A 27,611-nucleotide genomic window follows, 5' to 3' on the forward strand; every position below is an offset into this window, starting at 1 on the left:
GTTTGGAGCTGTTTTCCTCCCATTCCAGGGGACACCTGGCTGTCCCTCCTGGGCTGTCCCTTTGCACCACCTCCTCTGCAGGGCACGTGTGACCAACACCTTGTTGATTTGCTGCTGCTCTGGACTCAGGCTGGGATGCGGCTGGGTGCTGGGATTCCTGGGGCAGGAAAGGGTCAGGACACTTCTCTTTCCATTCCCATGAATCTCCCAATGCCACAGAGACTCCGCTGGCCCTGGGGAGCTTCGGATCTGCTTTAAAATGCTGTTAAATTGCCCGTGTGCAGGGGTTTATTTATGCTCATAGGACTGTGGTCTGAATATTTCATTTTAAAATTTACATCTGTGTCACTCGAGATGCTCAAATAAGGTTGCCATGGAAACCCCTCATTACTGGGTGAGGATGCTGGCAGTGGTGCCCAGCCCCAGGAGCCGTGGCTGGGAAGGACCAGGCTGTGCCCCCTCTGCCCACCCAGCTCCCACATCCAACAGCAAACCCATCTCTGCTGGGAAGGGCAGAGAGGAGAGAGCTGTGGAATCACCGAGTCCTGGCACAGGTTTGAGCTGGAAGGGACCTTAAACATCACCTCATCCACCACCTGTGCCATGGGCAGGGACACCTTCTACTGAACTAAGTCGCTCCAAGCCCTGGCCAGCCTGGCCTTGGGCACTTCCAGGGATGGGACGGAGGAATTTCAGCAGCTCCAGCTGCCTGAGCTGAGGGGCTCAGGGACCTGATGTGCTGGCAGGGGACACGGGGCTGGGACATGACCCAGAGAGCACCAGACATCCATACTTGGTCCCAGTGCTGTGATGACACAGGAGGAAATGCCCCTGAACTGCCCATGGGCAAAGGGGTTCCTGGTCCAGGTGGGAACAGCAAATTTGGGCTCCACATGGGGACTGCTGCAGGACTGCTGCAGGTGCGGGCAATATTCCAACAGCAAAACCCTCCTGCAAACCTGCTTTGGTGGCAAATCGATCCTGTTTGTGCCTCACTGGAGAATCCACGCTGCCTGTGCCTGGCTCGGGAGCAAGGACACCACGAGGAATAGGGGAATTAAACTCACAAACCTCTCCCCCCTCTCCCTGTGCTCGGGAGGAGCTGGAACTGCTCTAACGATCCACACAGCCCTGACAGATGCCGGGAAATTACACACTTCTCCGAGCTAGGAGAAAAATGGATTTTCCTCCCCACTGCTGCTTCATGGAGCTGGAATCAATGAGACTTTGCTCTGGCCACGCCAGCTCCCCAAAGGCACCTGTGGCTTTGGGGACACCTGCCCATGGTGGCCTGGCTCCACAATCTGTGTGTCTCCAGCCCTGGCACCCTTCACTGCAGCATCACCCCCAGCATGGCCCAAATCCCCAGGGATGAGCCCAGCTCAGGCTGGGAATTGCCCAGCTCCTTCCCGAAAGAATGTGGGAGGAGCAGCAGCAGCAGCAGCTCAGGAGGAAGAGGAATTTAAGAGGCTCATCCAATTGTGGAGGAATCAGGAGATTTGCAGCATGGAAGTGATCCAACCTGTCCCGTGCTGGCTGGATCCCACTGTACCCCCAGCTCATGGGGGCAGGAATTATCCTGATATTCCCAGCTGGTGGGGACCAGGGAGCAGGGGAGCAAAGCCTTTAGAGAGAGTGGGACTTTGATGCAGGTGATAATTTGAGTTTAGCACGGGGTTTTATGATACCAAGTGTAAGAAAGGCACATCGGTGCCTTGTGGCAGGCACAGACCCAGCTGAAAGGAATTAACAGGCTGGGTTCAAGGGGGAATTAATTTCTTTGGAAGTTCATTAGGAAAAAAAACTTTAAAGATCATCCAGTCCCACCCTTTGCCATGGGCAGGGACACCTTCCACTATCCCAGGTTGCTCCAAGCCCCATCCAACCTGGCCTTGGACACTTCAGGGAAGGGGCAGCCAGAGGGATGAAGGAGAGGAAGAAGATCCCTCCTGTGCCTCTCCTGGGCTCCCCAGCTGGAGTGTTCACTCCTTAGGGCCCACCTGGGGAGAGGAAATCGAGTGTTTTGGCAGCTTTTCAGGCTACAAATTGAAGAGGGGGAAGAGAAGCTCCTTCTTTCTTCACCAATCATCCAGCCCAGCCGTCTACATCAGGGCATAAAATTAAATGGGTTCCTAAAGAGAGAGTATATTTAGCTACAAAACTCCGTTCTAGTCAGCTCTCTGCAGCTAAAATAATTAATCTCCCATCACTGTTAAGATGCAGCGGAGCAGATCTGGAGAAGCGAGGGCTGGGATTAACCCTTTGTGAGCAGGTCAGCCCTGTGAGAGCAGCTCCTGCTCCGCTCCTGCTGCGATGCCAGGGGAGATCCTGGGAGTTCCTGGGGACTCCTGGGGGTCCTGCCTGGCTGGCTCTGCTCAGCTCTGTCCCCTGCCATGCCAGCCCGCTCAGTGCCAGTGCTGCAGGAGCCAAGGGCTTGGCAGGGGGGCTGTGCCCTCGCACTGCCTCTTGGGTGATGGAGGGGACCCAGGAGGGACGCAGGAGCCCTGGCAGGGATGCAGGAGTGGGTTCAGCCAAACTCCCTGCTCCTGGGGACACTGGGAAACACTTACTGGACACACAGCCCTGAAACATCTGGAGAGACAAAGTTTGGTCTGGTTACAACCGCTGGCTCTTCCTGTGTCTGGCCATAAATCATTGCTGGGCTCACTCCCAGGCAGTTACATCCATGGAATATGTGGCTATTCCCCACCTCCCCTCTTGTCCCACCCGTCTGCAGCACCTTCACGGCTCGGTTTGATTTGATTTCCACCCCAGATCTGGAAATATGAGGTGACAACGTGACATTGGAGGTGCAGGTGAGCAGAGCAGCCTCACAGCTTGGCTCTGCTGGCTGGAGCAGCCACAGAATCCAGCCTGAGCTCCCCTGCAGCAACTGGGGGAGAGCGGAGCTGCCTCTGCTAAATCTGTTTGGCAGCTCTTTATATTTCTTTCACAGGATGTAACAGGAATCACAGCGTGGCTCCAGTCCAGACTGCCAAGAGAGGAGCAGGGACTGGCAGCACCTCAGGGAACGTCACTTGTCCCCTGTGTCAGCAGGACAGGATGTGGCCTCAGCACTGCTGCCCATGGCTGCTCTCCTCTGTGGGTTTGTCCAGGGATACCCCAAAAGATTTTTTTATTTTTATTTTTTTTTTTTAGTGCCCTAAAAGCTGCCCTGCAGCATCTCAAGGCAGGATTTGAAGCCCATCAGGTCCTGGCCACCTTGCCAAGGTGGAGAGGTGTCTCAGAGCAATGAGGGTGGCACAGGTGACATCTGGCACGGGGCACACACGGAGTTTTCTGCTCTCCCCACAGACTCCTCCAGGCTGTTCCCACCTGGGGATGCAGCTGCAGGGATCACACAGGGCAGACAACAGAGCTGGAGCTGCCCAGGATGAGGGAATGGAACAATCGGGATTCCCCACACCCCAGGCTGTGCCTCAGTCCCCTGCGCCTCCCAGCCCCTGTGCAGGGCCCGTTTCTCCCTCCTGGGGACCAAGTGGGGTCTCAGCTCTGCCTGCTGGGACAACGTGTCAGGACAGGCACTGGGATCAGTGTGTCCCAAACTGCAGGGGGAATCTTTTTTCCAGGCAATGATTTTCTTCACATTTTCTCCCCTCACTGAGACCACATAGGAACCGTGCAGGAACTGGTGCTGCCTGGTGCTGCCTGGTGCTGCCTGATGCCCTTGAAAAGACCCTGCTGCCTGCTCTGAAACGATGCAGCTCTGGTGCCTAATGATTCCTGACAGCTGGGGAAGGGCCCTGCTGCTGGCAATCGGGAAGGCAGGGACAGGGAGGGTTACTGATGGCTGTGGTTATTACAGTTATTGGGCTCCATCGATCACGGGCTGTGCACTGAGGCTCGAAGGAACTGGGGCACAGCCCAGCGCTCCCCATTCCCATTCCCATTCCCATTCCCATTCCCATTCCCATTCCCATTCCCATTCCCATTCCTGCTGCCAGTCCTATGGGCCCTGGCACAGCTCAGGACTGCCTGGGATGGCTGAGAGATGGGGCACACTGGGCTCCCAAATGCTCTTCCACAGCCTGGAATGGTGCCAGATGTGATCAGAGAACCACAGAATCCAGGAAGATTTGGGTTGGATGGATCTTAAATCCACCCAGTTCCTCCCTGTGCCATGGGCAGGGACACCTGGCACAGAGCAGTTTGCTTCAATCCCAGTCCAGCCTGGCCTTGGTGCAGGTTGTCACCCCCTTCATTCCTTGGTTTTTCCTTCTAAAAAACCCAACATCCCGCATTTCATTGCTGAACTCTTTTTATGTCAGGCCAGTTTTGGGGGGTGGCAGCAGAGCAGCTCCACTGGCACATCCTGCCAGCAACTCCGTATGGGAACTGCAACCCCCAGCACATCCCAGTGTCCAGCCCTCAGATGTGCCCCTGCACTGGCTCACTCCTCCAGGAACAAACCCCTTTCCAGGCAAGATATGGCTGAAATTCAATTTTTAACTTTTTAAATTTTTTTTTTTCACTAAAACCAGAGCTGTTCTGGGGGGCAGAGCAGCAGTTGGAGGCTGGCACAGGCTTGTCCCTCTCCATGTCCCAGACCCTGAGACCACCCAGCCCCACCCTGGGCCCATCCCCGGGCTGCTGCTGGTGCTGCTCAGCTCTCACAACATTCCCAGCGATGCTGGTTTTTATATAATTAATTGTCAGCTGTATCAGCCATCAGTGATTTGTGTTTTAAAGATGGCCTGGCAGAACTAATTCCATCGCTGCACGATGCTGTGCTGGATGATGATAACCCATGTACAGCTTCTCCCACGGAGCCTCATGACGAGCTGCTGCACTTTATTTTAATTAATACAGATAGCAAATATATTTTCATTAGCCATCAGGATGTCAGGAGAGAAGCAGGGTCCTCCTCCATGGTGAGCGGCAGCTTCGGTCCTGGGGATGGGTGCAGTGCCCAGCCCTGCTGAGTCCCCTGCTCCAGCCACCTCCTCATCTCCCCGCATCCCTCCACGTCCTCCTGTATCCCTCCTCATCCATCTGCATCCCTGCACATCCATCTGCATCCCTCCTCATCTTCCTGCATCCCTCCACATCCACGTGCTCCCACACAGCACCAGCTGGGCAGGCTCAGGGCAGAGTTTCCTCCCATCCAGTCTGGGTGGAACCATCCACCCCTGAAAACCATGTTTTTGGGAGGATTAGAAGCTGATTTAGCCCCGCTGCTCCATGCAGGGTGAGAGCTCCCATCCAAAGCTCTCCTCCCTCTCCAGCGCAGGAGGACACACAATTAGCAGGCACGTTCATAATTTCTCAGATTTGGAACAATTAAACTGGCTCCCTGGTACTTCTGACGAAAGCAGCCCCTTGTTCCCCGGGGAAGGAACAGCCTTCCTTGACCTCTGCTCTATTATTCTGTATGATTGATCTGAATTCTATCAGAAGGGATAATAACAGGCTTTGGTGGTGGGGGGAGGAGGGGCAAGAACACTGGGAACAGAGAGGACAAGGCTTTGCTGAGGGCTGCTGTGCCCAGCTAATGATTTTGACACTCTGTGGGACACCCAGACCCCTCTTCGTGCCCAGTGCAGCACCCACAAAGTCCCTGGATTCCCCAAAAGTGAGGAATAAAAGGCTAAAAGGATATCATAAACAAGCAAAGAGGACTTGGTGGCCAGAGGCAGGGACCTGCTCTGTAGGTCATGTCCCACCTGTGTCACCTGCCCTGGCGGGGGGTGTGTCACCTTCCCCTGTGCCCATGGGGCGTTGATGCCACCACCTTTACCTTGGGAACAGCTCCAAGGCTGCTGATGGAAAGGCATCTCCCCTGTGAGGCACTAGCCAATGTCACCTTCCTCTACCCCCAAAAATTCCCTGAACATCAAAATCAGAAACCCACACATGGAAGGGGTGGGCTGGCTGTTCCTGAATCGCAGCTGGGTTGAGTTAAGAGAAAGCCCCTAAATCTCACCCCTGGAGGGTGGTTGGTACCCCCAGCTCTGCCTTGGGGGGTGTTTAGGGGAGGAGCTGGTCCTGCTGCAAGCACTGCACTTTGTCTTGGGCAGGTTTTTGGTCTGTCGCTGCTGGCTGGGCAGATTTCCTCCTGGTGATATTTTTGACCCACCCTGGTGATGGGGAAATGTGGTGAGGAAGAGCCTGGCTCTTCTCCCCAGCAGGTAATGAATGGGCCAATTATACAAACCCGTGTGTCACCCGCCTGGGATGAAGGGTTTGTCGCTGCTGCCATTGTTTATGTTCCTAGAGGGTAATCATAATTTTTAATGTCCTTTTGATAGCGGTGTAGTGTGATTAAAACAGGCACATCTGAGACATAAATCTGGGTTTAAGCACTGCCTTTTTGACACAACAGTGTTGAGCAGATCGGGTTGAAGGGTTCTAGGCTGCCTGTGGCAAACCGCCCCGTGGTCCAGCACCATCCTGGACATCACCCTGAAGGGACGGTCACATCGTGCCCCGGGAGCTTGGCAGGGACCCCGAGGGGCAGCAGAGCCTGGAGCAGCAGCTGGATGGAGGCAGGAGGCACCAGGCTGGGGCTGTTGGCTCCGGAAAAACACAACAGCTGATTTCCTGGGATCAGGAGGAGCGCAACATAAACTTGTCACACGGATTTTCCAGGAGAGAAAGCTCTGGGCTGGAGCTGGGGATGGTGCTGAGGGACTGAGGAAGGAATTTTCAGAGCTGACCCCCTGTTTGAGGTGACTCTGACTCCGGGCAGGCTCCTGCCCCTGCTGCTCGCTGGGGTTTCTTGCTTGGATCAGAGATGTAACGCTGAATAATTTAAGAAAGGCTTTGCTCCTGAGGCCAGTTTGGTGCATGTGGAGTGGAAATGTGGAAAAATCCAGCCCTCCCCCATGGAAGCTTGAGCGGATACCTGAGCCACTGAAGGAGATGATGTCTGTGTGACTCAGTTCAGTTTCGTGCCCTTGGGTGACAGCGTGCCCATGAGGACAATGAGTCACCATCACCCTGTGCTGCATCCCAAGAGTGGATGCAGGGCTGGAGCCCCTCTGGAGCCAGGCTGGGGGAGCTGGGGGTGCTCACCTGGAGAAGAGAAGGCTCCAGAGTGACCTCAGAGCCCCTTCCAGTGCCTAATGGGGCTCCAGGAGAGCTCAAAAGGAACTTGGGACAAGGGATGGGGTGACAGTACAAGAGGGAATGGTTTCCCACTGCCAGAGGGCAGGGTTAGATGGGATTGTGGGAAGGAATTCTTCCCTGTGATCGTGATGATGCCCTGGCACAGGGTGCCCAGAGAAGCTGTGGCTGCCCCTGGATCCCTGGAAGTGTCCAAGGCCAGGTGGGATGGGGCTTAGAGCACCCTGGTCTAGTGGAAGATGTCCCTGCCCATGGCAAGGAGTGGAAAAAACCAGGCTTTAAGGTGCCTTCCAACCCAAACCCTTCCATGATTCCGTGCTGAGCTGTTCAGGATACCTGAGGTGGGTCCGAGGGAGGAGACGTGGGGATCCTGCTGGGACCAGAGCCCGGTGATGCTGGGGAACAACTGCGGGGCCCGCACCTTCCCCTTCCCTTCCTCCCACTGGAGGAATGGAACCACTTTCGAATTTAGATCTCGTAAAAGACGTTTTGCAGTGGAAAAACTGAAAAGCTCTTCCCCTGGGGAGCGGGCTACAGCGGCAAGGACTCTTGTTTTGCTGCACCCTTCCCTCCCTACCTTTCCTAATGAATTCCAAGAAAGCCTCAATGCATTCCTAAATGGGAACACAGCCTGTGTCCTTCACAGTCATCTCCACAACAAAGCCAGCCATCTCGCCGCTGGCAGCCACGGGTTCCTCTGTGAGCTGGAAACAAAAGCTGAAAGGGAGCCTTTCTAGTTGCGATTAGAAAGCTTGAGAAGTTTGGCTTTTGCTGGTTATTGCCTCACTGATTTCATCTCCGTGGCAGCTCTGGACCCCTCAGGGGACAGAAGAGCAGCCCCAGTCCCTCGCCGATCCCGCTGCGGGAGCCGTGCGCCCAGAAGAAGCAGGGATTGGGAATTTCTCTGTGCCTTTAGGATGCTGCGCTGGGTTTGGACACGGGTTTGTCCTCAAGGAAGGAGCAGCGCCGTGGCCCGGCAGGTGCCAGAGAGCTCGGCTTCCCCCAGGAGGGGACAGCGGCACCAGCAGCGTTCCCCTCTGCCTGAGGACATCCCTGATCCCTGCACCCATCAGCGCCCAAATGGCCCCAGCGGTGCCAGTTTTTGTCCCAAATCCGTCTCCCAGCCACATCCAAGCCGAGGGGACACAGGCGCTCCTCCCCCCAGGACACGCAGCCTCCCGGGGCTTTCTCCGAGCAGTGAGGGGTGCGGAGGAACGGAATTAATTTTTTTTTTTTCCCCCAGAAAAGAAATAGATGAGGAAGAGCGATTATCGGGGAGATTTTCTTCGGGGGAAATTCTGGCACGAAGACAAACTGCAATATCTCAGCGCGGGCTGGGCGCTGAGTCTTGGATAAAAATAAAGCAGGAGGCGGCAGCACCTTCCCGATGACATTAACTCCATTCATCTCCCGCTGCCGCCGCCGCCGCCAGCGTGCTCAGGCATTAGGAGTTACGTTTTCCTCCACTATTTCTCAAATATATTTATGCTGGGAGATGTTTGTGGAGGTACATCCTGTGCCTGGGGCAGAGGATTAATTCCAAACTGTCACCTCGCTTTTTGATGGGTTTGTAAATTCTGTTCTGTTGATTTGCACTCGCAGTAAATTGATAAAATCCTCTTTCCAAAAACCTAATTCACCATTTAGGGCTCACCAGGGTTTTAGACCTCATTGGCTCACATATTTATGTAAATATAGTGTCCAGCAGCAATTTAAAAACTGCTGCGTGGATAATGTGGATGGATAAGGAGTGAAGGGAGACACGTTGTCTGGTGGGGGCTGTGTGCCCTGGAAAGGAGCCTGTCCTTGCCTTGGGGCCCCAGATTTTGGGGTGGCTTTGCTGTGGGTGGCTGTTTTGGGCGGTGTTGCTCCAGGATCTGACCCCTGCACCAGAACTGATTAACCCTGACAGTGCTGGGAATAGTCTGAGCTCTCCAAGGATGGCATTGGATGTGTCCAAGAGGACTTTGCCAAGAACTCCTGCTGAGGGCAGGGATGTGCTGGTGTACTGGGAGCACTGGGAGCTCTTAAGACTCGTGCCAGTGTAGTCTGTCAGTTTAGGGACTCGGTATCTTTGCAAATGGAAGTTCAAGACTGTCAGGAAAAGCCTGGGGTTTTTTACTGAAATTGCATTTAAATCAGCATCAGGAGATGCAAGCCCCGTTCCTGTGCAGCCCCATCATCATGGAAGAGATGCGGGGTGGTAGAGGGGACATCAGCAGTGATGTCCTCAGTATTGTCCCCCAGCCACCACTCTACCCGAGATGAAGCATCTCATCCACAAAATGTTGCCATGCTCCATTAATCCACCCAAAAATGTCAGATGGAGATTCTCTCCTGAATTTTAAATATTTCCAGCTGTTCTGACTAGCTCTGAAATCGCCCCGAAATGACCGCTTTCCAGAACATTCCCTCACTCCCCTGTGCTGTTCCCGAGCCTGTTCCCTGTTCCTGGCCTGCTGTGCCCCAGCCCCACATGGCAGTGCCAGGTCCTCACAGTGCTTCCTGTGCCCTTGGGCTGGAGCACACCACTGAGTGTCCCCTGCAGGCCCTGGGGACCACGTTTGTTGTCCCCTCCCGGGGGTCCCCCTGCAGAGCCGCCCTCCCTGGGGTGCTCCCAGCCCTTCAGCTCCTGACTTTGGCACATCCCACCCCGGTGTGCAAGACAGAGAGACGGGCCGAGACGTGAGAAACCTCCTTGCCGAGCAGATGACGCCGCTCTGGGTTCCATCCCACAGTTATCCCTTCTGTCGTGCTCGAGTTTTTTGGATGCCTTTGCACTTGGCACCAAATTTCCTTCCTAGACTAAAGCTTTGCACTTGGAATGGTGCCTTTGGAGCCGGGCTGAGTGGCCAGGCTGCTCATCCGATCCCTCTGCACTGCCAGCAGCTTGGATTGCGTTTCCATGAAGTCTCCTTGCACCTCCCTGCTGCAGCCATCTGTCCTGGGGTGCCAATGCCTTGTACACACCCCTGTGGAGCAGGCACAGAGCCAGGCCCCTGCCCAGCCTCATGGGCTCACTGGGGGCTGAACACCTACTGCAGTTCATGGAGGAAAAGGGAGAAAGTTCTGGACAAATCCGTGCTTGCCCCTGCTCAACGCAGACCTGGGAATCCAGGCAGATCCAGTCCTCACTGTGCATCAGGAAAGCTCCAGGCTCAGCCAGAGCTCGGGGCTGGTCAGCTGCTGCTCTGGCCTCCTCCCAGAGAAAGGAAAGGGAGGAAAAAGGAATAAAAGAGAGATGTCTGAGTCGGGGCTGTGCCCTGGGAGCGGGCCAGCTGCAGCTGCACCACTGCCGGGAGCTCCAGTAAGCAAAAAGATGGAACAGAGGGGAAATGAGCTCCTCAGCACCCTGGGAACACTGTCCCCCCTGGCTGGGGACAGCCCTGAGCCACCACAGGACAGAGCACTGCAGGTCCCCATCCCAGGGGGGCTGGATCCAGGTGCTCACTCCCCAGGAGCAGGACCCTGGGTTGTATCCCTGGTTTAGAGCTCAGTGAGGTTTCCACAGCTGTGACAGGGTGACACTAATTCCCAGCAGCAGGCTTCAAAGGGCTCCTTATCTCACATCCCTGACATCCAACAAAGACACTGGGGCAGGAATGGTGTCTTCTCTCCAGTGCCAGAGGAAGCTGCCTGCCAGACACAGCCTCCACCTCCACAGCTCCTGGCAGACCCTCCCTGACATCCTCTGCTATTTGGGGGGTCCTAGGGCTGTCCCAGGTCACATGCACTGATTGTGGCTGCCCAAGAGTCCCCCAGCCTCAGGGACCACGGATGTACATCCAAGTCAGAGATAACCAACACTTGCACTTGGTTCTGAGCCAGTGCCACAGGCTCTGCTGGAAACCCACAGCACGTCCCTCTGTGGGAGATGAGTCTCCCCTGCTCCTAGCTTTGCCCCTTCAGTCCCAGACTCCTGTTGGCTCCTCCAGCCACCCAGCTCCATGGTTCTCCTCTGATTTTGGAAATCCTTACGGTTGAAATCCAAGACATAACAGAGCTGAGCAGCAGAGGTTCATTTGTGTCCCCAGTCTTCCCAGCAGCGCTGCTGACCCTGTGGATGTGCTGGGTTGGCACTGGATGGACGCTGGGGGCGCCCACCAAAGCTGCTCCATCACTCCCATGGGAGACATTCCTCCATGAACTTCCCACCCTGAGTCCTTCCCACAGGCTGCAGTCCACCATGGACTTCTCCAGTGCGGCTCCCTTCCACAAGGTCTGTCCTTCAGGAATAGGATGCTCCAGCCTGGATCCCTTCCACGGGGTCATGAGTCCTGCCAGCAAACCTGCTCCAGTGTGGGCTCCTCTCTGCATGGATACACAAATCCTGCCAGAATCTTGCTCCAGCACGGGCTCCTCCATGGATTGCACGTGGATATCTGCTTCCCTGTGGATCCCCATGGGCTGCAAGGGCACAGCTGCCTCACCCTGGGCTGCACCACGGGCACCTGCAGCACCTCCTTCTCCTGCTCCTTCACTGACCTTGGTGTCTGCAGGGCTGCTCCTCTCACAGATTCTCACTCCTCTCTGTGGCTGCCGTTTCCATTGTGCAGGTATTTTTATCCGTGGATAGAGCAGGATGTGGAGAGAGCAGGATGCGGATAGAGCGGGACCAGCCCCATGGGACAGAGCAAGAACATCCTTAACAACTTGTCGGTTAACAAGCTGTGAAAGGAGACAGACAGCCAGGAGCTGGCAGCCTGTCCCCTGGAATGAAGGACACCTCCCCTCCCTGAGCACCTCGGCAGGAAAGGCTCGTGCTGCAGAGCCCTTCTCCTTCCCTTCCTGCTGGTTCCTGCAGGCTGAGCTCCCTGCCACTGCGTCGGGGCTGCAGGGAGAGCAGCTGAGACACCTGCACCAGGCGGATCTGCTCCCTGCATCCCATCAATCCAGCACCACTCACTCGTGCAGAGGCAGGAAAAGCGATCTGGTGAAGCAGGTCATTTTGGGAAGGGCTCTGGAAAGGCGTGGAACACAGCTACGAGCAGCAGCTGAAGGGCAGCAGCCTGAGCCAGAGTTCAAACATGCTCTCACCCCACGAGCCTTCCTCACTCCGCCCTTTGCCCCCTGGTTTGGGGTGCACCAGCCTGAGGATGGCAGATTCCCTTCCCCACTGCCAGGGGCTGGCACCAGCTGCACTCCAAGGTTTCTGCTGGCAACGTTGGCTTTGGCTCCACATTCTGCCCTGCCCTTGTTCTACCTGTCCAGGTGCTGCCCTTGGTCCCCAGGCTCCAGTGTGGCTTATCCCAGTGCTCACCCTGCTGAAATCCTGACAAGGGCAGAGGGCCGGGTGCTGGTGGGGTGCCGGTGTCCCCTTGCCCCTCTCATGACTGGACAGGCACATCCCCACCTTGCAGAGCACCCTGTGCCTGGCAACTCAGGTGGTTAAAGACACACACACAACTCTCACCACCACAACATCCAGCAATTTCATACCCCTGACAAGAGAGTAAATCCATCCTGATGGACTGGAAAATTGGAAAGCCGGTGCTCATGCCGTGTTTCCTACCGACATCTCCAAGCTCCTGAAAGATGCACTCGGTGGCAGCCCCGGTTCCAGCCGTGTCGCTCACGTCATGCTAATTAAAATAGAGGCTGTGTTTTGTAACAGGATTTCCTTGGAGCCTATTTCACTGCTCAGTAACCACTTTCAAATATTTGAAAAATAAAAATTGCATCAAGTAAATAACTTTTGGATTGCTCGCAGAAGGTTACTCTGGTTTGGGGTTTTTTTTTGTTCCCAAAGCCCACTGGAAGCAGCTGTGCTCATCGCAGTGACAGAGGATGGAAAATACACAGATTTCTGAGGCTGCTTGTAGTCTACATCAAAAGCTGTGTGTTATTTAATCAGACAAAGCCTATTTCATTAAAAAAAAAAACAACTGTCAGTACAAAATGGGATAACAAAGCAACCCCAGCACTTGGCACTGACCTGGAATACCCAGGGAACATCCCTGCCCACTGGCAGGATGGGCCATGCTCACCCCAGCCCATTTTGATGCCCATGTTACCTGCACAGCAATGCCCTGGCACTCCTCTGCCTCATCCATCACTCATTATCCATTAACTTCCGAACCCAGCACCGCCTGACTTCCAAGGGATGGATCACACACTTCCCTTTTTACATGGTTTGCTATTCCAAGATCTCTGCTGCCGGTTCTGGATGCCAAGGGAGCATATTCAGCTGACTCGGCGCAGCCTGGCTCCTCAGCCCTAAATCCTGCCACCAGATTCCTCAGTGAAGGAGAAGTTAAAAATGTACAGAAGGAAATGTCTGTGACACTGTGACATCCACAAAACTGCGCTTGAAATGGCATCTCTGTATATTCATAACGGCAAAAAAAAAAAAAATAGCGGAGGAGCAGAGAGACTAATTTCATTTACTCCTGATCCAGGCTCTCCTCGTCCTTTCTGCCAAGGAGGAGAGAAGGAAGAGGAGCCATTTGCCGTGCCCTTTGATAGCTGTCCATCAGACAAGCCCCTTTCTCGTTATCTGTGCTGGCAGCCCGGCTCTGTGCTGTTATCTCGTTGCTCGGGGTGCTGCCGCGAGAGCTCACCACGCACTTGTTGCAGCCCTCGCCGAGTTCACGCTCGGTTTTCCTTCCTGCCGGACACACCTGATCCTCTGGAAGCAGCCTCCCGTGGTGCTGCACTCACCCAGAGCTAGGGGGATCTCTGTCCTCGCTGTTGGGCTGTGACAGCCATCCCGGGAGTGCCCCAATGCCCCGAAGAAAAAAAGAGATGGTGCAGACTTTGGGGGTGCAGAGGAGCCCGAAGTTCAGCACCCCCAGCTGCATTTCTGCTCCTGGCACCTCAGCCTCGGGCAGAGTTTGCTGGTCTCATCACAGCCCATATTGGACACCCCAAATATGTTTAGCAACCCTGGGATCTCCCAGGGGTTCAGCTGTGCCCCTGCCATCCCCAGAGCCAAGGGCTGAGCCTGCATGGGCAGCACGGGCAGCGCTGCCCTCTCTGCACTCAGCTGCCCACACCCCCCGTGTTTGCATCACCCCAGGGTACAAATAAATGCCCCTGTCGGTGCCCACGTCCCTGGGATGCTGCTGCTGCTCCTGCATAGGCTGCCCGGAGCCTCCTGGCACAAGTCCCTGTGCAGGGACGTGCCTCTGCTGCCGGCTCTGCTCTGCTCTGCGCCGGTGGGTGGGTGCGAGCGGATGCCGAGAGCAGAGGAGAGGATTTCACACCTCCTATCTGGTGATCTAAACGGCTTCACCAGTGCACAGCACCCAAAGCCACCAGCCAAGCACCCGATGGGTGCAAGTCATGTGAAAATGTTGTTTGTTTTTTTTTTTCTTGGACGCACGAACGGAAAGAACAGCAGATGGAGCAGAGCAGTCTGTCTCTGCGGGGTCTAATCCTGGTTCCCCCCCCCCCCCCTCAGCTGGAGAACAGCAGGATTTGCTGCTCTGGGCCCTTGGCTGTGTCACCCTCCACACAGATGGACAAGATTCCCCCCCAGGCACGAGCAGAGCTGCCACGTCGCCACCGGCTCCAGGCTGCGTAGGCAGGAGTTGGGATTTTACTGCAATAATTCACCAAACCTTGTAAAGGGTCAACAATTTATCAGCTCCCTCTCTCTGCCAAGGAAAGAGGAATTCAGCACACTGTGTTCTTCCACCATGAGATTTATGGCAGATTGTGCCAAATCCTGTTCCCGGGAGCTGGACTGCCTGCTGATGCTCCCAGTGGGACTGGGGCAGCCCTCCTCCCCCAGCACACGAGGCAATGAGGGAGCTGAGAGCCCTCACTGGGCCTGTGCTTGCTGACTTTTCTTCCCAGCTCCCCCAGGCCCCCCGGGAGCCCGGGATCATCGCTGCTCTCACACAGAGCACCGACAGCCCAGAGCAGAGCGTTTGTGTAACACACCAGAGGAACGTGCCTCTCCGTGTCCCTGTGCTGGAACAGGGTGCCAGAGCTGGCATGGACTTTGCATCTGATTCCTCCACGTACACAGAGCACAAACCCATGCAGGTGAGGGAGAAATGCCACCCTCTACATCCATTGCTGTTCTGCTGCCCAGAAAGGATGGATTCTGTAAAACAATCCCTCTCTGGAGAGCCGGGTTTCGGACAGAGAAGTCAAAGTCATTTAACGCAATCTGACCACGAGAGCAGGGACTGGAGTGGGCAGACAGCACCGCACAGCACTCCTGACACCAGGAGCTGGTTGTGTTTGCTATAAACCCCCTGCCAGACCCGGAGGGCAGCCTCAGGCCCCGAGCACACTGCAGCACCAGCACACACCACACATCAGCCTCTCCCGTTCTCCCACCGAACAATCCGCACTGGGAACCCCACCCAGACGCACACTCGAGCCCGGCTGCCTCGTCCGGGCATCCCAGCAGTGCCAAGGGACTGGGCACAGGCACGGCTTCAGCCGTCTCCAAGCCCCACGCGAGTTTGCCATGACTTTGCCAAGTCACCCGCGAGCGCATCCCGGAGCCTATTCTTAGGTCTGGCATCGGGGCAGTGGGAGAGGGAGCGGGTCTGCGTGGGATCGGGGGACACGTGGAATGAACAGGCAGCCCCTGGGTAAACACTGACCCCCCACGGACACCTCCTGACCGAGACGGTGGGTCGGGAACACCAGTGAAGCGGAGGCTAAAGGGACACCGGGGGCTGGGGACACACGAAGGGCTGGGGACACACGGGGGCTGCTCTCCCTGCGGAAGGGAGGCGAAAGGTCCGGCACGGCTCCCGGGAGGCCGCGGCCCCGTCCGCGCTCGGCTCCCGGTGAGGACGCGGCTCCCGGAGCGCTCCCGGGCGGCGGGAGCTGTCCGCCCCGCGGTGCTGAGCGCCGCGTTCCGCCGGGCCCCGCCGCCGCTCCCGGTGCCGCTGCGCTTCCCCGCAATGCCAGAAGTTTCATCCCGGCCCGGGGTGCAGCAGAAACGGGGGTTGTCCCCGATCGGGGGCGGCACGGCCGGTTCCAGCAGCCCTTCCCGCTCCCACCGCCCCCTCCCCGGTCCCGGCTGCATCTCCCCTGGCCGGGCCGTGCCCCCTCCCCGGAGCCGGGAGGCGGCGGGCCCCGGGTTGCCCCGCAGCCCCGGCATCCCGCTCCGCCCCGCTCCGCCCCGCTTACCTGGGCGCGGGGCCGCGGGGGTGCCCAGCAGCAGCAGGGCGAGCAGGCAGAGCCCGCGGGGCCCCGGCATCCTGCGGCGGGCGCGGCGGAGCCTCCGCGCCGGGGCGAGCTGGGCGAGCCGAGCGGAGCGGAGCGGAGCCGAACCGAGCCGAGCCGATGCGATCCGAGCCGCTCCGCGCCGAGCGGGGCCGGGCCGGGCGGGGGCGGGCGCTGCCGGCGGAGCGGAGCGGCGCGGGGGCGCGGCGGAGGGCGGACCGGAGCCGAGAGCGCGGGGAGCGCGGAGCGGCGCGGAGCGAGCGGCGGGGGAGGGCGCCGGCGGCCGCCCCGGCCCCCGCGCAGCGCCGAGAGCTCCGGCCCCGCCCGCGGCTCCCCCCGCGCTCGCCCCGGCCCCAACAAGCAGCCCCGGTAGGGCTCCCGCAGCAGCACCGGGCACACGGTTGGCCGTGGTTTCTTCGGTTCTCTTCGGTTTCTTCCCGCTCCAGGAGTGCCGGTGCTCCCCGAGCCTGGGCAGTGCTCCCACTGCAGGCCCCCCATCAGCCTGTGCCCGGACTCTTGTCCCATCTCACTGTCCCTGGTCCCCAAGCTCCCTATAGCATCCAAAGCCCCTCTCAGCATCCCAACTCCGCTCAGCATCCCACCCCTACACCCAAAGCCCCCTCAGCACTCCAAGCCCCTCTCACTCCCTCCTCAAGCCTAGAGGTACTTCCCTCTCCTCTGGCTCCTCCAAATCAGGGAATAGGGCAGAGGTGCTGTGGGGAGGCTGCCACAGGCCCCATGGCTCCCTTGGGATGCTCCAGGACTTCTGGCCCTGCTGCTGGAGCCAGCAAAGCCTGCCTTGGAGGGAGCTGCAGCTGTGACCTGCCTGACCTCAGTGGGGTGGGAGCACTGGGCATACAAAAGCTCACAGTTTGTGGATGCTGCTTAGGGCCCCCTGTAATATTGGGCTGGCACCATGGCCATGGGTGAGCACTGGGGTACCCTCAGTCCTGTGGCAAAAGAAGCAGCTCTCAGGTGACCCCTGCTCAGGACGTGGCCCCAGAGCTCCTCAGCCTCTTTCCTGCAGGGGAATTGTGGCCTGGATGGCTCCCAGGGTCCTCCTGCCTGTCTTCCTGCCCAGGGCTCCCAGCAGGCCCCTCCTGAGCCCATAGAGCACTCGGTGCAATCTCACCGACTTTGAGAAGAACAGAAACAGAGGCTTCGTTCTCTTGCAATCCCAGCCCCTGCCCTGAAATGTTTACAGTGAATCCCCTCCCGGTGAGAGCGCCTGGTCCTCCCGGCCGCTCTGCCTGTCAAGTCAAATCGCCAGAGCAATGTCACGAGTGCACAACACCAGTGTCAAACCAGCGCGAGAGGCAGCCCAGCCTCTTCCCTGAAGAGCCAGTTGGTTGATGCTGCCATCTGAGAAGTCCCCCTGCTACCTTTGCGGGAGCGACTGCGCTGATCCCGTTACCTCAGCAACAACCACCGCACTCTGGTGTCACCGCCAGTGCCACCCCGCACAACACGCCGAGTCAAGGAACTGTCCAAACACGGGGACTGCTCCTGCTGCCGCTTTCCCTGCCGGCCTCTGCTGAGCTCCCTCCTGCCCCGGCGCTGCTGGAAGCGGAGGCAGCAGCCCGGGGATGCTAAGGAGCGGGCGGCAGGTCATTTGCATTCCCGGTGTCACTCCGAGCCGCTGCCAGCTGGGAGCAGTTGGGCAGCCGGCTCGAGAAGAACAAAATAAGAAAGAGAGAGAAAGCGGCGAGAGAGGTGCAGCGTGTTATTTAACACTGTCACTCTCATACCCAGTTGGGACTCGCCTGCTCAGAGGTTTAATTTGGTAGAACAAAGCTTCCCTGTGGCACGGCGAGCGCAGCCTGCACCACTCCCCCTCCAGCTCCGCTTCCCTCCCCACCTGCCTGCCGGTGCTAAAGATAAGAGTTGTCTCTCATTTAGCAGTTCTCCTTGAGTGATTTTTATTGTGCTCATCTGCATTGTAGTAAACTCCTCAGATAGCCAGATAATAACAGCAGCGCCATGGAAACAGGCAGGAAAAGAGACCAAACACTGTATTTGTGATGCAGAAATGCCCACGAAGTGGCAAAAGTTGTTAGTGATGGAGAGAGAATGGTGAGGCTCAAGCCTCAGCTGCTCAGCCAGGTTTAGGGGGTGCAGGTGGGCCCAGCTCCCAAGAGACTGCACCCCACGACTCCAGGGCATCACACCTGGGATCTGCTGCTGGGAATTGTGCTGCCTGGGGGTCTCACAGCAGTGCTGGGGTCCTCCTGTCCCTCCAACAGCTTTGCTGGGGACTCAGGTGAGCTGGGAGGAAGGAGTGTGTGCAGGGAGATGGGCTGGGACGAACCACAGCATGCACCGTGGCATGCACTCCCCAGAGCTGCTGCGATTTGAATCATTTCCCTCCCGCAGCCAGTGCTGAGGCCTAATGGGCTGTGAAATCTCCCCTGGAGAAACAGCGGGATGTGTGTGGGGGGAGAGAGGCAGCCTCGGTGCTCCCGGGATCTCCGTGCTCCTGCTGCTCCCTGAAACACGAGGGTCCTTCTACCTGCCACCCTGAAATCCCTGCAGCTGGAGCAGCTCCTGCAGCCCTGGCATGGCTGGGCACAGCTGGGCACGGCTGCATGCTCAGGCCAGCTCCACACCAGGAACAGCGCCGACAGGAGCGGGAAAAACGTGGCCTCTTGATCTCCTTCTGCAGGGCCAGAGATGTCTGCGTGGTCAGAAACCTGAGGGATTCCGAGAAATAAGACAAACATCTCCCGAGGCCACTTTATGGGCATTGCTCTAATTAGCACCGTGTTCATCGGCCATTACCTCAGACCTTTGATTAACAGTGGAGAAAATCAATAACTGCTCTAAAAACTCAGATAACTTTCGCAGCTAATTTTAATTTCACATTTTAATCTTGTATTAATGTCAATCTTAATTACCATAATTAAGTCAGATGTGACTTAGCAAGAGCAGCTTGGAGATAAGATGTTAAAGGCAGACGGTGCCTGTCTGGTGCTGCTCACTGCGGTTTGGGAAGGAGATGATGACAAGGAGTGGGGTGGTCCCACAGGGAGCACTTCCCTGTCCTTCCCGATGTCCCCAGCCTTGCCAGCTCCCTGCCTGGGGCCTGTCCCCTGCACTGCAGTGAGGCCCTGGCACCGCTCAGAGATGCTTTGCCTTTTGGCAAAGAGTTGCTTTTATTTGGGATGCCTGAGCCCCTCACACCTGGGGAGGTGACAGGGAGGTGACAGCCCCACGGCGTCGGCCATGCCTGCACTCCACTTGTCACGGCAGCTGAGATCCATGAGATCCAAACTGCCCAGAAAATCAATCCCTCATTTATTTCCGCCATGGTGCTGCTGCAGCCGCCGGTGCTGCCGCGTTTGCTCTGCAGTTGTGCCTATTGATCGCCGCCCACTCGCAGCTCCCCGAGGCCCCCGGGGCAGGGGCAGTGCTGCCAGGGGCTCCACCCAGCCTGGGACAACCCTGGGATACATCCACCTTGTGGGATCCTGCAGCACCTGCCCTGCAGCGGGCTGGGACAGACCCTGGGGCAGCTCCTGTCCCCCCACAGAGGTGCAGGAGGCACAGACCCCACCAGGACAGACCTCACTCCTGGCTCCAGATCTGTGTGAGCCATCCCAAAACACGCTGGGGAACCCGTTGAGGATGCAGTGGGGCTCCTGTGGGGGCACAGAGGGCATGCACGGGGTGCCAGGCTGCTGCCTCTCCTGCCCTCTGCTCACTCACGGGACCAGCCTCCTCCCTGCAGCTTCCTTGGGAAGCTGTCACCCCTCCTCCACAGTGCCCGGGGGGGCTTCAATGGCAGAAGGAAGTGGAAAAATAACCTCAGCTTTAGACTTGGAAGCAGAGGTGCCCCATAGTGCAGCTGAAAGGCGGCTCTGAGGAGCCGTCCCCAGGCTCCGCTGGCTGGGGGCACTGCTGGTGAGTGGCAATATTGTCCCAGGGCAGAAAAGGCCTTTGTCCCTCCGAGATGGCAGAGCCACTCCAGCCTTTGGCTTTGGGAACGGGGCTGATTCCCTGCTTTGCCTTCCAAACGCGGTGCTGAATGGGGGGTTTGAGCCAGAGGCCAGGCTGGGATCCAGCCCCTTTGAGCCAGTGCCGGCGGGCACAGCTGGGGGCCCGCTCAGGAGGGAAGTCCTTGTTCCTTGTCAACACAAGAAGACTTTGCACAGCTCAAAAATAGGCTCCCTGTTGCCCAGTGGGGCGTGGAGGGGGCTGAGGGAAACAAACCCACTGAGGGGAAGGCAGGCAGCAGCATCCCTGTGGAACTGGAGGGAAGGGACAGCCTGCCCCGGGGTGCTGTGTCCCCAGCATCACCTCTGCACCCCTCAGTGTCCCTGTGTGGGCCATGGGCTTCACAGTGTCACATCCCAGTGAGCCATCCCCCCATGGAGAAAAGGTTCTCCTTGTGCACCAGGATTGAAGCCTGGGAGCACCTACCTGAGCCCACAGCTCCTTAATTCCCCAGCCAGAAAGCAGGACATTGTTTTATGCTCCATGCATAATTCATAATTCAGAGCTTAATTAACTAAAGCTCCTCGTGGCAATGCCTGGAGAGGCTCCCACCAGCTCCAGGCACTTCCAGCCACTCCAGGCCAGGCTGCCAGGCTCCTTCCCAAGGCCATGGTGTTGCTCTGGTTGCTGTATCCGTGTCTCACTGCTGTGCTGTGATATCCCAAAAGTTTTCAAGATGTTTCTGTTGTGATTCTCAGCTCCAGCAGGATTTGCATCAGTCAAGGAGCAGCCAGTGGCTCCGTGGTCCCCCCATCCTCACGCATCCCCACAAAACCTGGAGAAATCTGCCTTCTACAAATCTGCCTTTCAGCTGGAAAATACCTGCTCTGGGGAGACTTTCCTACCTTGTCCTCCATTCTCTGCATCCATTCCAGAGTCAGTATTCCTGCCAGGACTGCTGGTGTTTACTCATTGCATCCCATATAAATTGCAAGAGAGATTACACTGATACATAAAACAGCATTTGTAAATCCAGGAGTGCACAGAACTGTTGTCCTCTCCTGCAATTCCTCCTTGAGGAATAACAAGAAGTTTTTATGAAGTGAGGCAGAGTGCAGCATGATTTTAGTGCTATCCTACTGCCTCTAGAGAGAGGGATTTCTTTGCCTCTGCATTATTCTACACTTGCTGTAATCCATTAATTGTCTTCAGGAAAATGCTCTGGCTTTCTCCCTCACACCAGTGCCTCCCCATGCATTTCAGAGTCCCCTGATCCAGGCAGGAGGGCTCGGAGCCAGTGCTCAGCACCCTGAGCCAGGCAGGAATGCCCGGGAAGGCTGGAGGTGTCTGCAGGACAGGATGAGCTGGATGCAGACCTTGGCCCTCAGCACTTAACCACAGGTAAATATTTTTCATTTGTCTGGCTCAAATGATTTCCCCGTGGGAACCATAAAAGCAGCCTGTGAGGAACTGATGCAATCAGCATTCCTCAGCGATGCTGATTGGGAACAATCCCTGAGTTGTTGGAGGCGCTGGAGAGAGGGGGTGAGCACCAACGGGTGGGAAGGGAAAGGAACAGGAAATAAGGGAAAAGAAGGAAATCACAGATTACAATCGGCACCAGTAACCATGGCACTGTGAATGCCAGGCTTTGTCCAACAGCTGATTGTGATCTTTGAGGGGATGATGCATTTGAGGGAGGGAGGGAGGGAGATATCCGATGGCTGCCGTGGGTTGTTGTGATGGATTGGATGTGGCACCAGGCACATTCTCCTGGAATCAGTGTGATGCAGTATCAGCACAGCGCATCCTAAGTGGGAATGAACTGGCTCATTGACAGATCCCCGGAACAGACAGATGAGGAGAATCATCCTTACAAGGAGGAATTAGTAATGAGCCCGCTCAGACCTGGCGTTTGCTCTGTCACTGCTTCGAGCTCCCACGGCCTGCAGGCAAACACCAAATCCCTGGAGATGCTGCACAAGCCGGGATCAGGGACTGGTTACCGGGAGCAGGGACGTGCAGTCACACAGCACAGCCCTGACCACAGCACTGAGTCAAGTATTCAGCTAAAGGCAGTCCAGCCACTCGCATCAACTCATTTCTGTGCCATCAAACAGGGGGGTTGGAGTGTCCCAGGGACGGGAAGGTCCCTCTGCAGTGGCTGAAGCATCGCTCAGGTCCCAGAAACCCCTTGCAGCTGGAGCAGGGAGCCGTTCTTTGCTCCCCCACAGCTCTGCAGAGGCAGTGGCAGACCCACTCAGCCCACTCCTGATGGTGTCTGTGGCCCGGCCAGCAAAGCCTTGGGCCAGCAGGGCCACACCTGCACCTCCCCTGCTTTGGACACCACCCAGGGACCAGAATCCATTAACTGGGTGGCACAAGGAGCAGGGCTGTGTCTCACATGAGAGGTGACAGCCCCCTCCCAGCCCCCCCTGTGTCCTCCCTAGTGCCACAGGCATGGCTTTCTCTGCAGAGGCTGCTTGCTCTCTTTGTGGGGGGAAAAAGGGATTTGTACTAAAGCTCTTTGCATGAAAAAATAAAATCCATACTGTGCTGCTTTGCTCTGCCCCGGCTCCCAAGCTGTGATGTTTCATTGATTAGCTTGTAAGAGCTTGGAGCAGAGCCCATGCTTTGCTGGGAGCATTTCCGCAGCTCCCGCAGGTGGAAAGCCATTAACCACCTCCAGCCTTGTCCCTCTGCCTCCTGGGAGACTTTGGGTGGAGGTTTTGGGGTTGTTTTAAGAGGAAAACCCCTAAAACAGTCCCCACACCGTGGCTGGGGTCCTCACACTCTGCCCTGGGCTGGGGACCTGGGTGGGTGTCCCCACGCACAGTGTCATCCCCCGGGGCAGAGCCACTGCCCATCCTCTGTGAGCTCCCATGGATACAGGGACAATAATTCCCAGGGATCCCTGACAAAAGAACAACATTTCACTCGTGCAGAGCTATTAGGGAGCTCGCTGGAACTTCCTGCTGCTGCTGCGTGTGTCAGCGTGATGAGAGGCCGGCAATAAACCCCCGGCGCTCCCCGAGGGCTGCTGGATAAACTCCTCTTCTGCAATAACGGTGCCTTGGCTGCCAGCACCTGCTCAGTGTCCTGAGAGCAGGGATTTGTGGCTCCTGATGCTCCCTACAGCCGGGCACAGCATCCAGCAGCTTCTCCTGGAGGGGCCCATCCCTGGATGCCAGAGCTCTGAGCTCCAGGCAGGATCCGGCTGTGGCTCTACCCAGGGGGTTGCTCTGAGTGTTTTGGGAGGGTGGGCAGAGATCCTGGCACGGTGCCACAGCAAGGCAGGGCTGGGGAGCGGAGGAGGAGGAGGAAGAGGAGGAGGAGGAGCACCAAGCAACATGTGTGGGGCGCTGGCAGAGCTCCAGCGTGGCAGCGTGTGCGTGCACACGGTGGGAGATGCAGCACAAGCTGCCGTGAGATTTCGGGATTGCAAACACGAGCCAGCCGCCAGGGAAGCGCTCCCCAGGGAGCACCGACCTCCCTGCCCAGGGCTGTGGCTGCTGCCTGTCCCCCTGCAGAGGCTTTGGTGAGTGTGCAGGGAATGGCCTTTGGTGGGAGAAGCCAGGGTTTCCTGCAGCTGCGGCATTCCTGGGAAGGTCCTGCCTCTCTGTGGGATACAGAGCCGCCAGCCCTGCCCTGCTGGCCACACATCCTCTGCCCACTTGTCCCATTGAGGCACCACCCCAGGATGGTTCTGACCACGGTTCCCATCCCACCCCAATCTGTGGGAGACATTTTCCAGTTGCAGACAACCAGTGTTTGAGGCACTGAGTTACTCTGTGTGTGAGCTGAGTGACATGAGCATGCCCCACAGCAGCTCAGCTCTCTGTGACCCCCAGGGAGATGCCCCTGTCCCCGTCCTGTCACTGGGAAATGGCACCAGAGCTCAGAGCTGCTCAGGCTGTGGCTCAGGCAGGGCTGGGAGAGTGGGAAGGAGCCTTGGTTGCAGGTTAAAGGAGGTCACTTCATTGCAGTCAGCACTGCTGAGATCCCCAAGCAGCCACGGGGTTAATGGAATAAACCAGGGAAATTTGTAAATCTCTCCCCAGCACCCAGGAGATCAGTTTTTGTTTTGTGCTTGCCAGTGGAAGCAAATCCTGCTCCACTCTCCCTGACCTGGCTGTTAGGATGACATAGTGAGGACCGGTTTTGATTCCCAGGAGGGTTTTATGCACCTGGGAAAAGCTCCTTGGGAAAGGTGCTGCAGCAGCCCCAGGTCCCCAAAATCTTGGTGGCCCTGAGCCCAACATGTGCCAGGGAGGGACATGGGACACACAGCCCAGCTGAGTGCAGGGAGGACACAACATCGTGGGGGATTTAATAGGGAAGAAGCCGCCTGGCAGCCCACACCTAGGTCTAATAATTTACTATAACTGCATTTATGGCAGACCGTAAAAATCTAAAACAAGGCTGGGAATTGTCAGAGAATCCCACACAGAGCTGAATTTTTGCATAATCAGAAATTCTGGAGCCACAGTTTTTAGGCTCCAGTGCTTTGCTCTGGAAACTCTGAGGGGTCCTACAGCCCTGGTGATGGGTGGTCTTCACTGATGAGGATCTCCAGTGGTCGTGTCCAATCTCAGTGATTTTGGGAGCCAGAGGATCACTCTGGAGAGCAGCCCCTCACCCTGCACCCTCCTGAGCACCCTCCCCAGCCTCTCCACAGGGACCAGCATTCCAAGGAATGCACAGAGGGGTTTTGTTTCTTGGGCCCAAGCTCTGCAGTCCCCTCCAGGTGGCACAGGGAGAACACGGTCTGTCCCTGGAGGGTGACATTAAGCACTGAGCTAATTCTGCCTCTGAGTGCTAACCCTGAGCCGTTATCACAATTACTCCCAGGGCCACTGGATGATACTTGGTAATTACGTGGCTCTTTCATCTGGGATCTCAGAGCACTTACTGATCAATTAATTACACTTTGCAGCAGGCTTTGGCCTCGGAGCCAGATGCAGATCAATAATCCCTCTCCTGAGATGAGGCTGGCTCTGAATGACACAGCCCTGCCAGCACAGGGCTCACCCAGCAGGATGGTGTCCAGGCTCTGGGGTGCCCAGGGAAGGTGCAGGATGAGGGTATGGAAAGCTCATGGGTGAGAATCAGAGAATTTCAGTTGGATAAGACCTTTAAGATCTTTGAGTCCAAGCCTTAACCAAGCCCAGGAGAGTCCTGGGCACTGCCAGCTCTTCCTCACCCTCCAAAGGCCTCAGTCCCCTGCTGTTGGAGACAGATGGGAGAAGGGAAGTGCCAACCAGCTCCTCCTGATCCTCACAGCCCCAGGACAAGCTGTTGACTTGGAGCTTTGGACACAACACCATTGGGAGGAGTCCTGGCAGGAGCCACATCATGAGCACGGGTCATAAATCTCCTCCCAGAGGGGAGCCTGGCTGCACCCAGGTCTGGATTTATAAGTATAAATAAGATGGAAAGCAGGAATTCCCCTCAGGGTATGCAGGGGTGGAAAATACGAGGTCTCCTGCCAAAAACTCTTCAGGTTTTTCATTGGTTACTGAAAGAGGAGAAAACTCATAGGGCTGGGGAGATGCTGGAAGAGGGAAGGATCTACAGGAGGCTTTGGGGGGAGACTGGGAGGGCAGAAAGCTGCCAAAAGCTGCAGGTCCATGGCAGCCCCATCCCTCCTGGAGTAGAGGCAGAGGAAGGATGAGTTCAGGTGAGGACAGTGGCAGGGTCGAGGATTAAGCCCAGCTGGGTCTGGGGGTCTCTGTGGTGTCAGGAGCCAGCCAAGGGCCAGCCATGCTGACAGCCCAAGGAGCAGAATTCTCACCTCTCATTACAACGACCTTTTCCTCACAGACTCGTCCTGTGTTGATCTAAATGACACGGCTGGGGAGAGTCATTGCTCTTATAAAAGATTTTCCATTGCATTTCCCCATTACCGACTCTCCAGAGATGCAAGAGTGGAAATCAGGGGTGTGGGGGCTGTCCCTGGGCAGAGTGTCAGAGCCACCTCACAGCTTGGAGCAAATCTGCAGCGATTGCAGCCCGTCCCTGCCAGAGAGCCGCGGGCTGCACCTTCCCTGTCCCAGCTCATTGCTGAAAATCGCCAGACGCAGGCGGAGAAACTCTTCCCCCCCTCCTCCCGCCGAGCCCCAGGGCTCAGCCGAGCTGCTCTCAGTCCTCTCCTGCTCGGCCAAAGAGCTGCGTCACTGCAGCCTGACATCCTCTCCCTCCTTCTCCTGGCGGTGTGTCCACGGTGTGTCCTCCCCGTGTCACCGGCTGGCAGAGCCAGGGCACCCAGCCCCTCTTCCCGACACCGGTGGGGACGGTGGCACATGGGAAAGGGGCCTGGGCTGGCAGCAGGGCAGGTTTTGTCACGCTGGGACAGTGGTCTGCACTCTTGGCTGTCCTTCCTTCCTTCCAGGCAACCTTTTCAGCCCAGATGGAGAGCGCCATACGGAGTTTTGTTTCCTTCCCAAAACACACGACACGTTTCCCTGCCTGTCTAACAAGGTGTCTGTGCCAGGCTGTGTGACACGGTGAGAGGCACAACCGGGGAATCATCCGCGGCCCTGAGCAGGGAGGGAGGGGGACACAGGGAAGCTCTGTCCCTCCACGCCCCACTGGACCACCCACTCCTTGTCACAGGGCAGGTTTGGGAGCTGAGGGCAGGTGTGGGACACAGCCAGGTTGAAAATTCTTGCTTCCACCTGGGGCTTGTTGCTGAGAGCTGCTAAAAAAAGCAGAGTTGCCCCTTCCAGGGCTGCTGCTGTGCAGGAGGCTGAGGATGGGGAGGGCTTTTACAAGGGTGTGCAGTGTTGGGCTAAGTGGGAATGGCCTTAAGCTGAAGAAGGGTATGTTTAGATTAAATATTAGGAATAAATTATTTTCTGTGACTGCTCAGAGAGCTGTGGGTGAGGGGGTGGCTGTGGGGATGTCCGGGCATTGGGACGAAGCAGTGCCAGCAGCGGGATAGAGGGATGAGCCATCAGCTGGGATTTCTCCAGCGCTTAAAAGCCTCCTTTGCATTCTGTGCCATGAAACACAGCCGTGATTTTTGCTTTACAAGTGTGATTGCTTATAACAGCATGAAATTACAGCCAGAGCTGGTCAGCCTGGCAGCAGATAAGCGGAGCTGGGAGGAAAGGTGGGTGGCAGCCCCTGATGAGCCACATCTCTGGGCTATCCCAGTGGGGAGCCCAGAGGAGATGGATGCTGCAGGGTAAGACCTGGTGGTGATGGAGGAGGTGGGTGGGCAGAAAGGATTAGCCAAGGGGTTCAAATTGGGAATAAACACGGGGCTGCCCTGTCCAGGGCATCCTCAGCCTCTCACTTGGGGACTCCAGTTCTGAGCACCCTGGGTGCCACTTCAACACTGCTCTGTCCAAGCTGACTCTCTGCTCACAGCCCTGTTCCACACCCCCCTTAATCCCTGTCATTCCTGGCGTTTTCCTCACTTTCATAAGCTTTTTTTACCTCTCTGAGGAAAA

At 57.0% G+C, this 27,611-nt stretch overlaps 1 protein-coding gene across 2 annotated transcripts in view; it reads right to left on the minus strand.

Moving 5' to 3' along the window:
* The window catches only part of SEZ6L (seizure related 6 homolog like), a 36,253-nt gene extending 19,944 nt beyond the window's left edge, over positions 1–16,309 (minus strand). For both annotated transcript variants that reach the window (XM_066199782.1, XM_066199781.1), the window contains exon 1: positions 16,186–16,309. In XM_066199782.1, coding sequence (XP_066055879.1) covers positions 16,186–16,255 — 70 coding nt within the window. In that variant the 5' untranslated portion in view covers positions 16,256–16,309. The remainder of the gene's footprint in view (positions 1–16,185) is intronic.
* Between the last annotated feature and the right edge of the window lie 11,302 nt (positions 16,310–27,611).

The sequence above is a fragment of the Chamaea fasciata genome, unplaced genomic scaffold (genome assembly GCF_029207755.1).
Source record: "Chamaea fasciata isolate MVZ Bird 193981 ecotype frontalis unplaced genomic scaffold, bChaFas1.0.hap1 SCAF_18, whole genome shotgun sequence".
Taxonomy (NCBI): domain Eukaryota; kingdom Metazoa; phylum Chordata; class Aves; order Passeriformes; family Sylviidae; genus Chamaea; species Chamaea fasciata.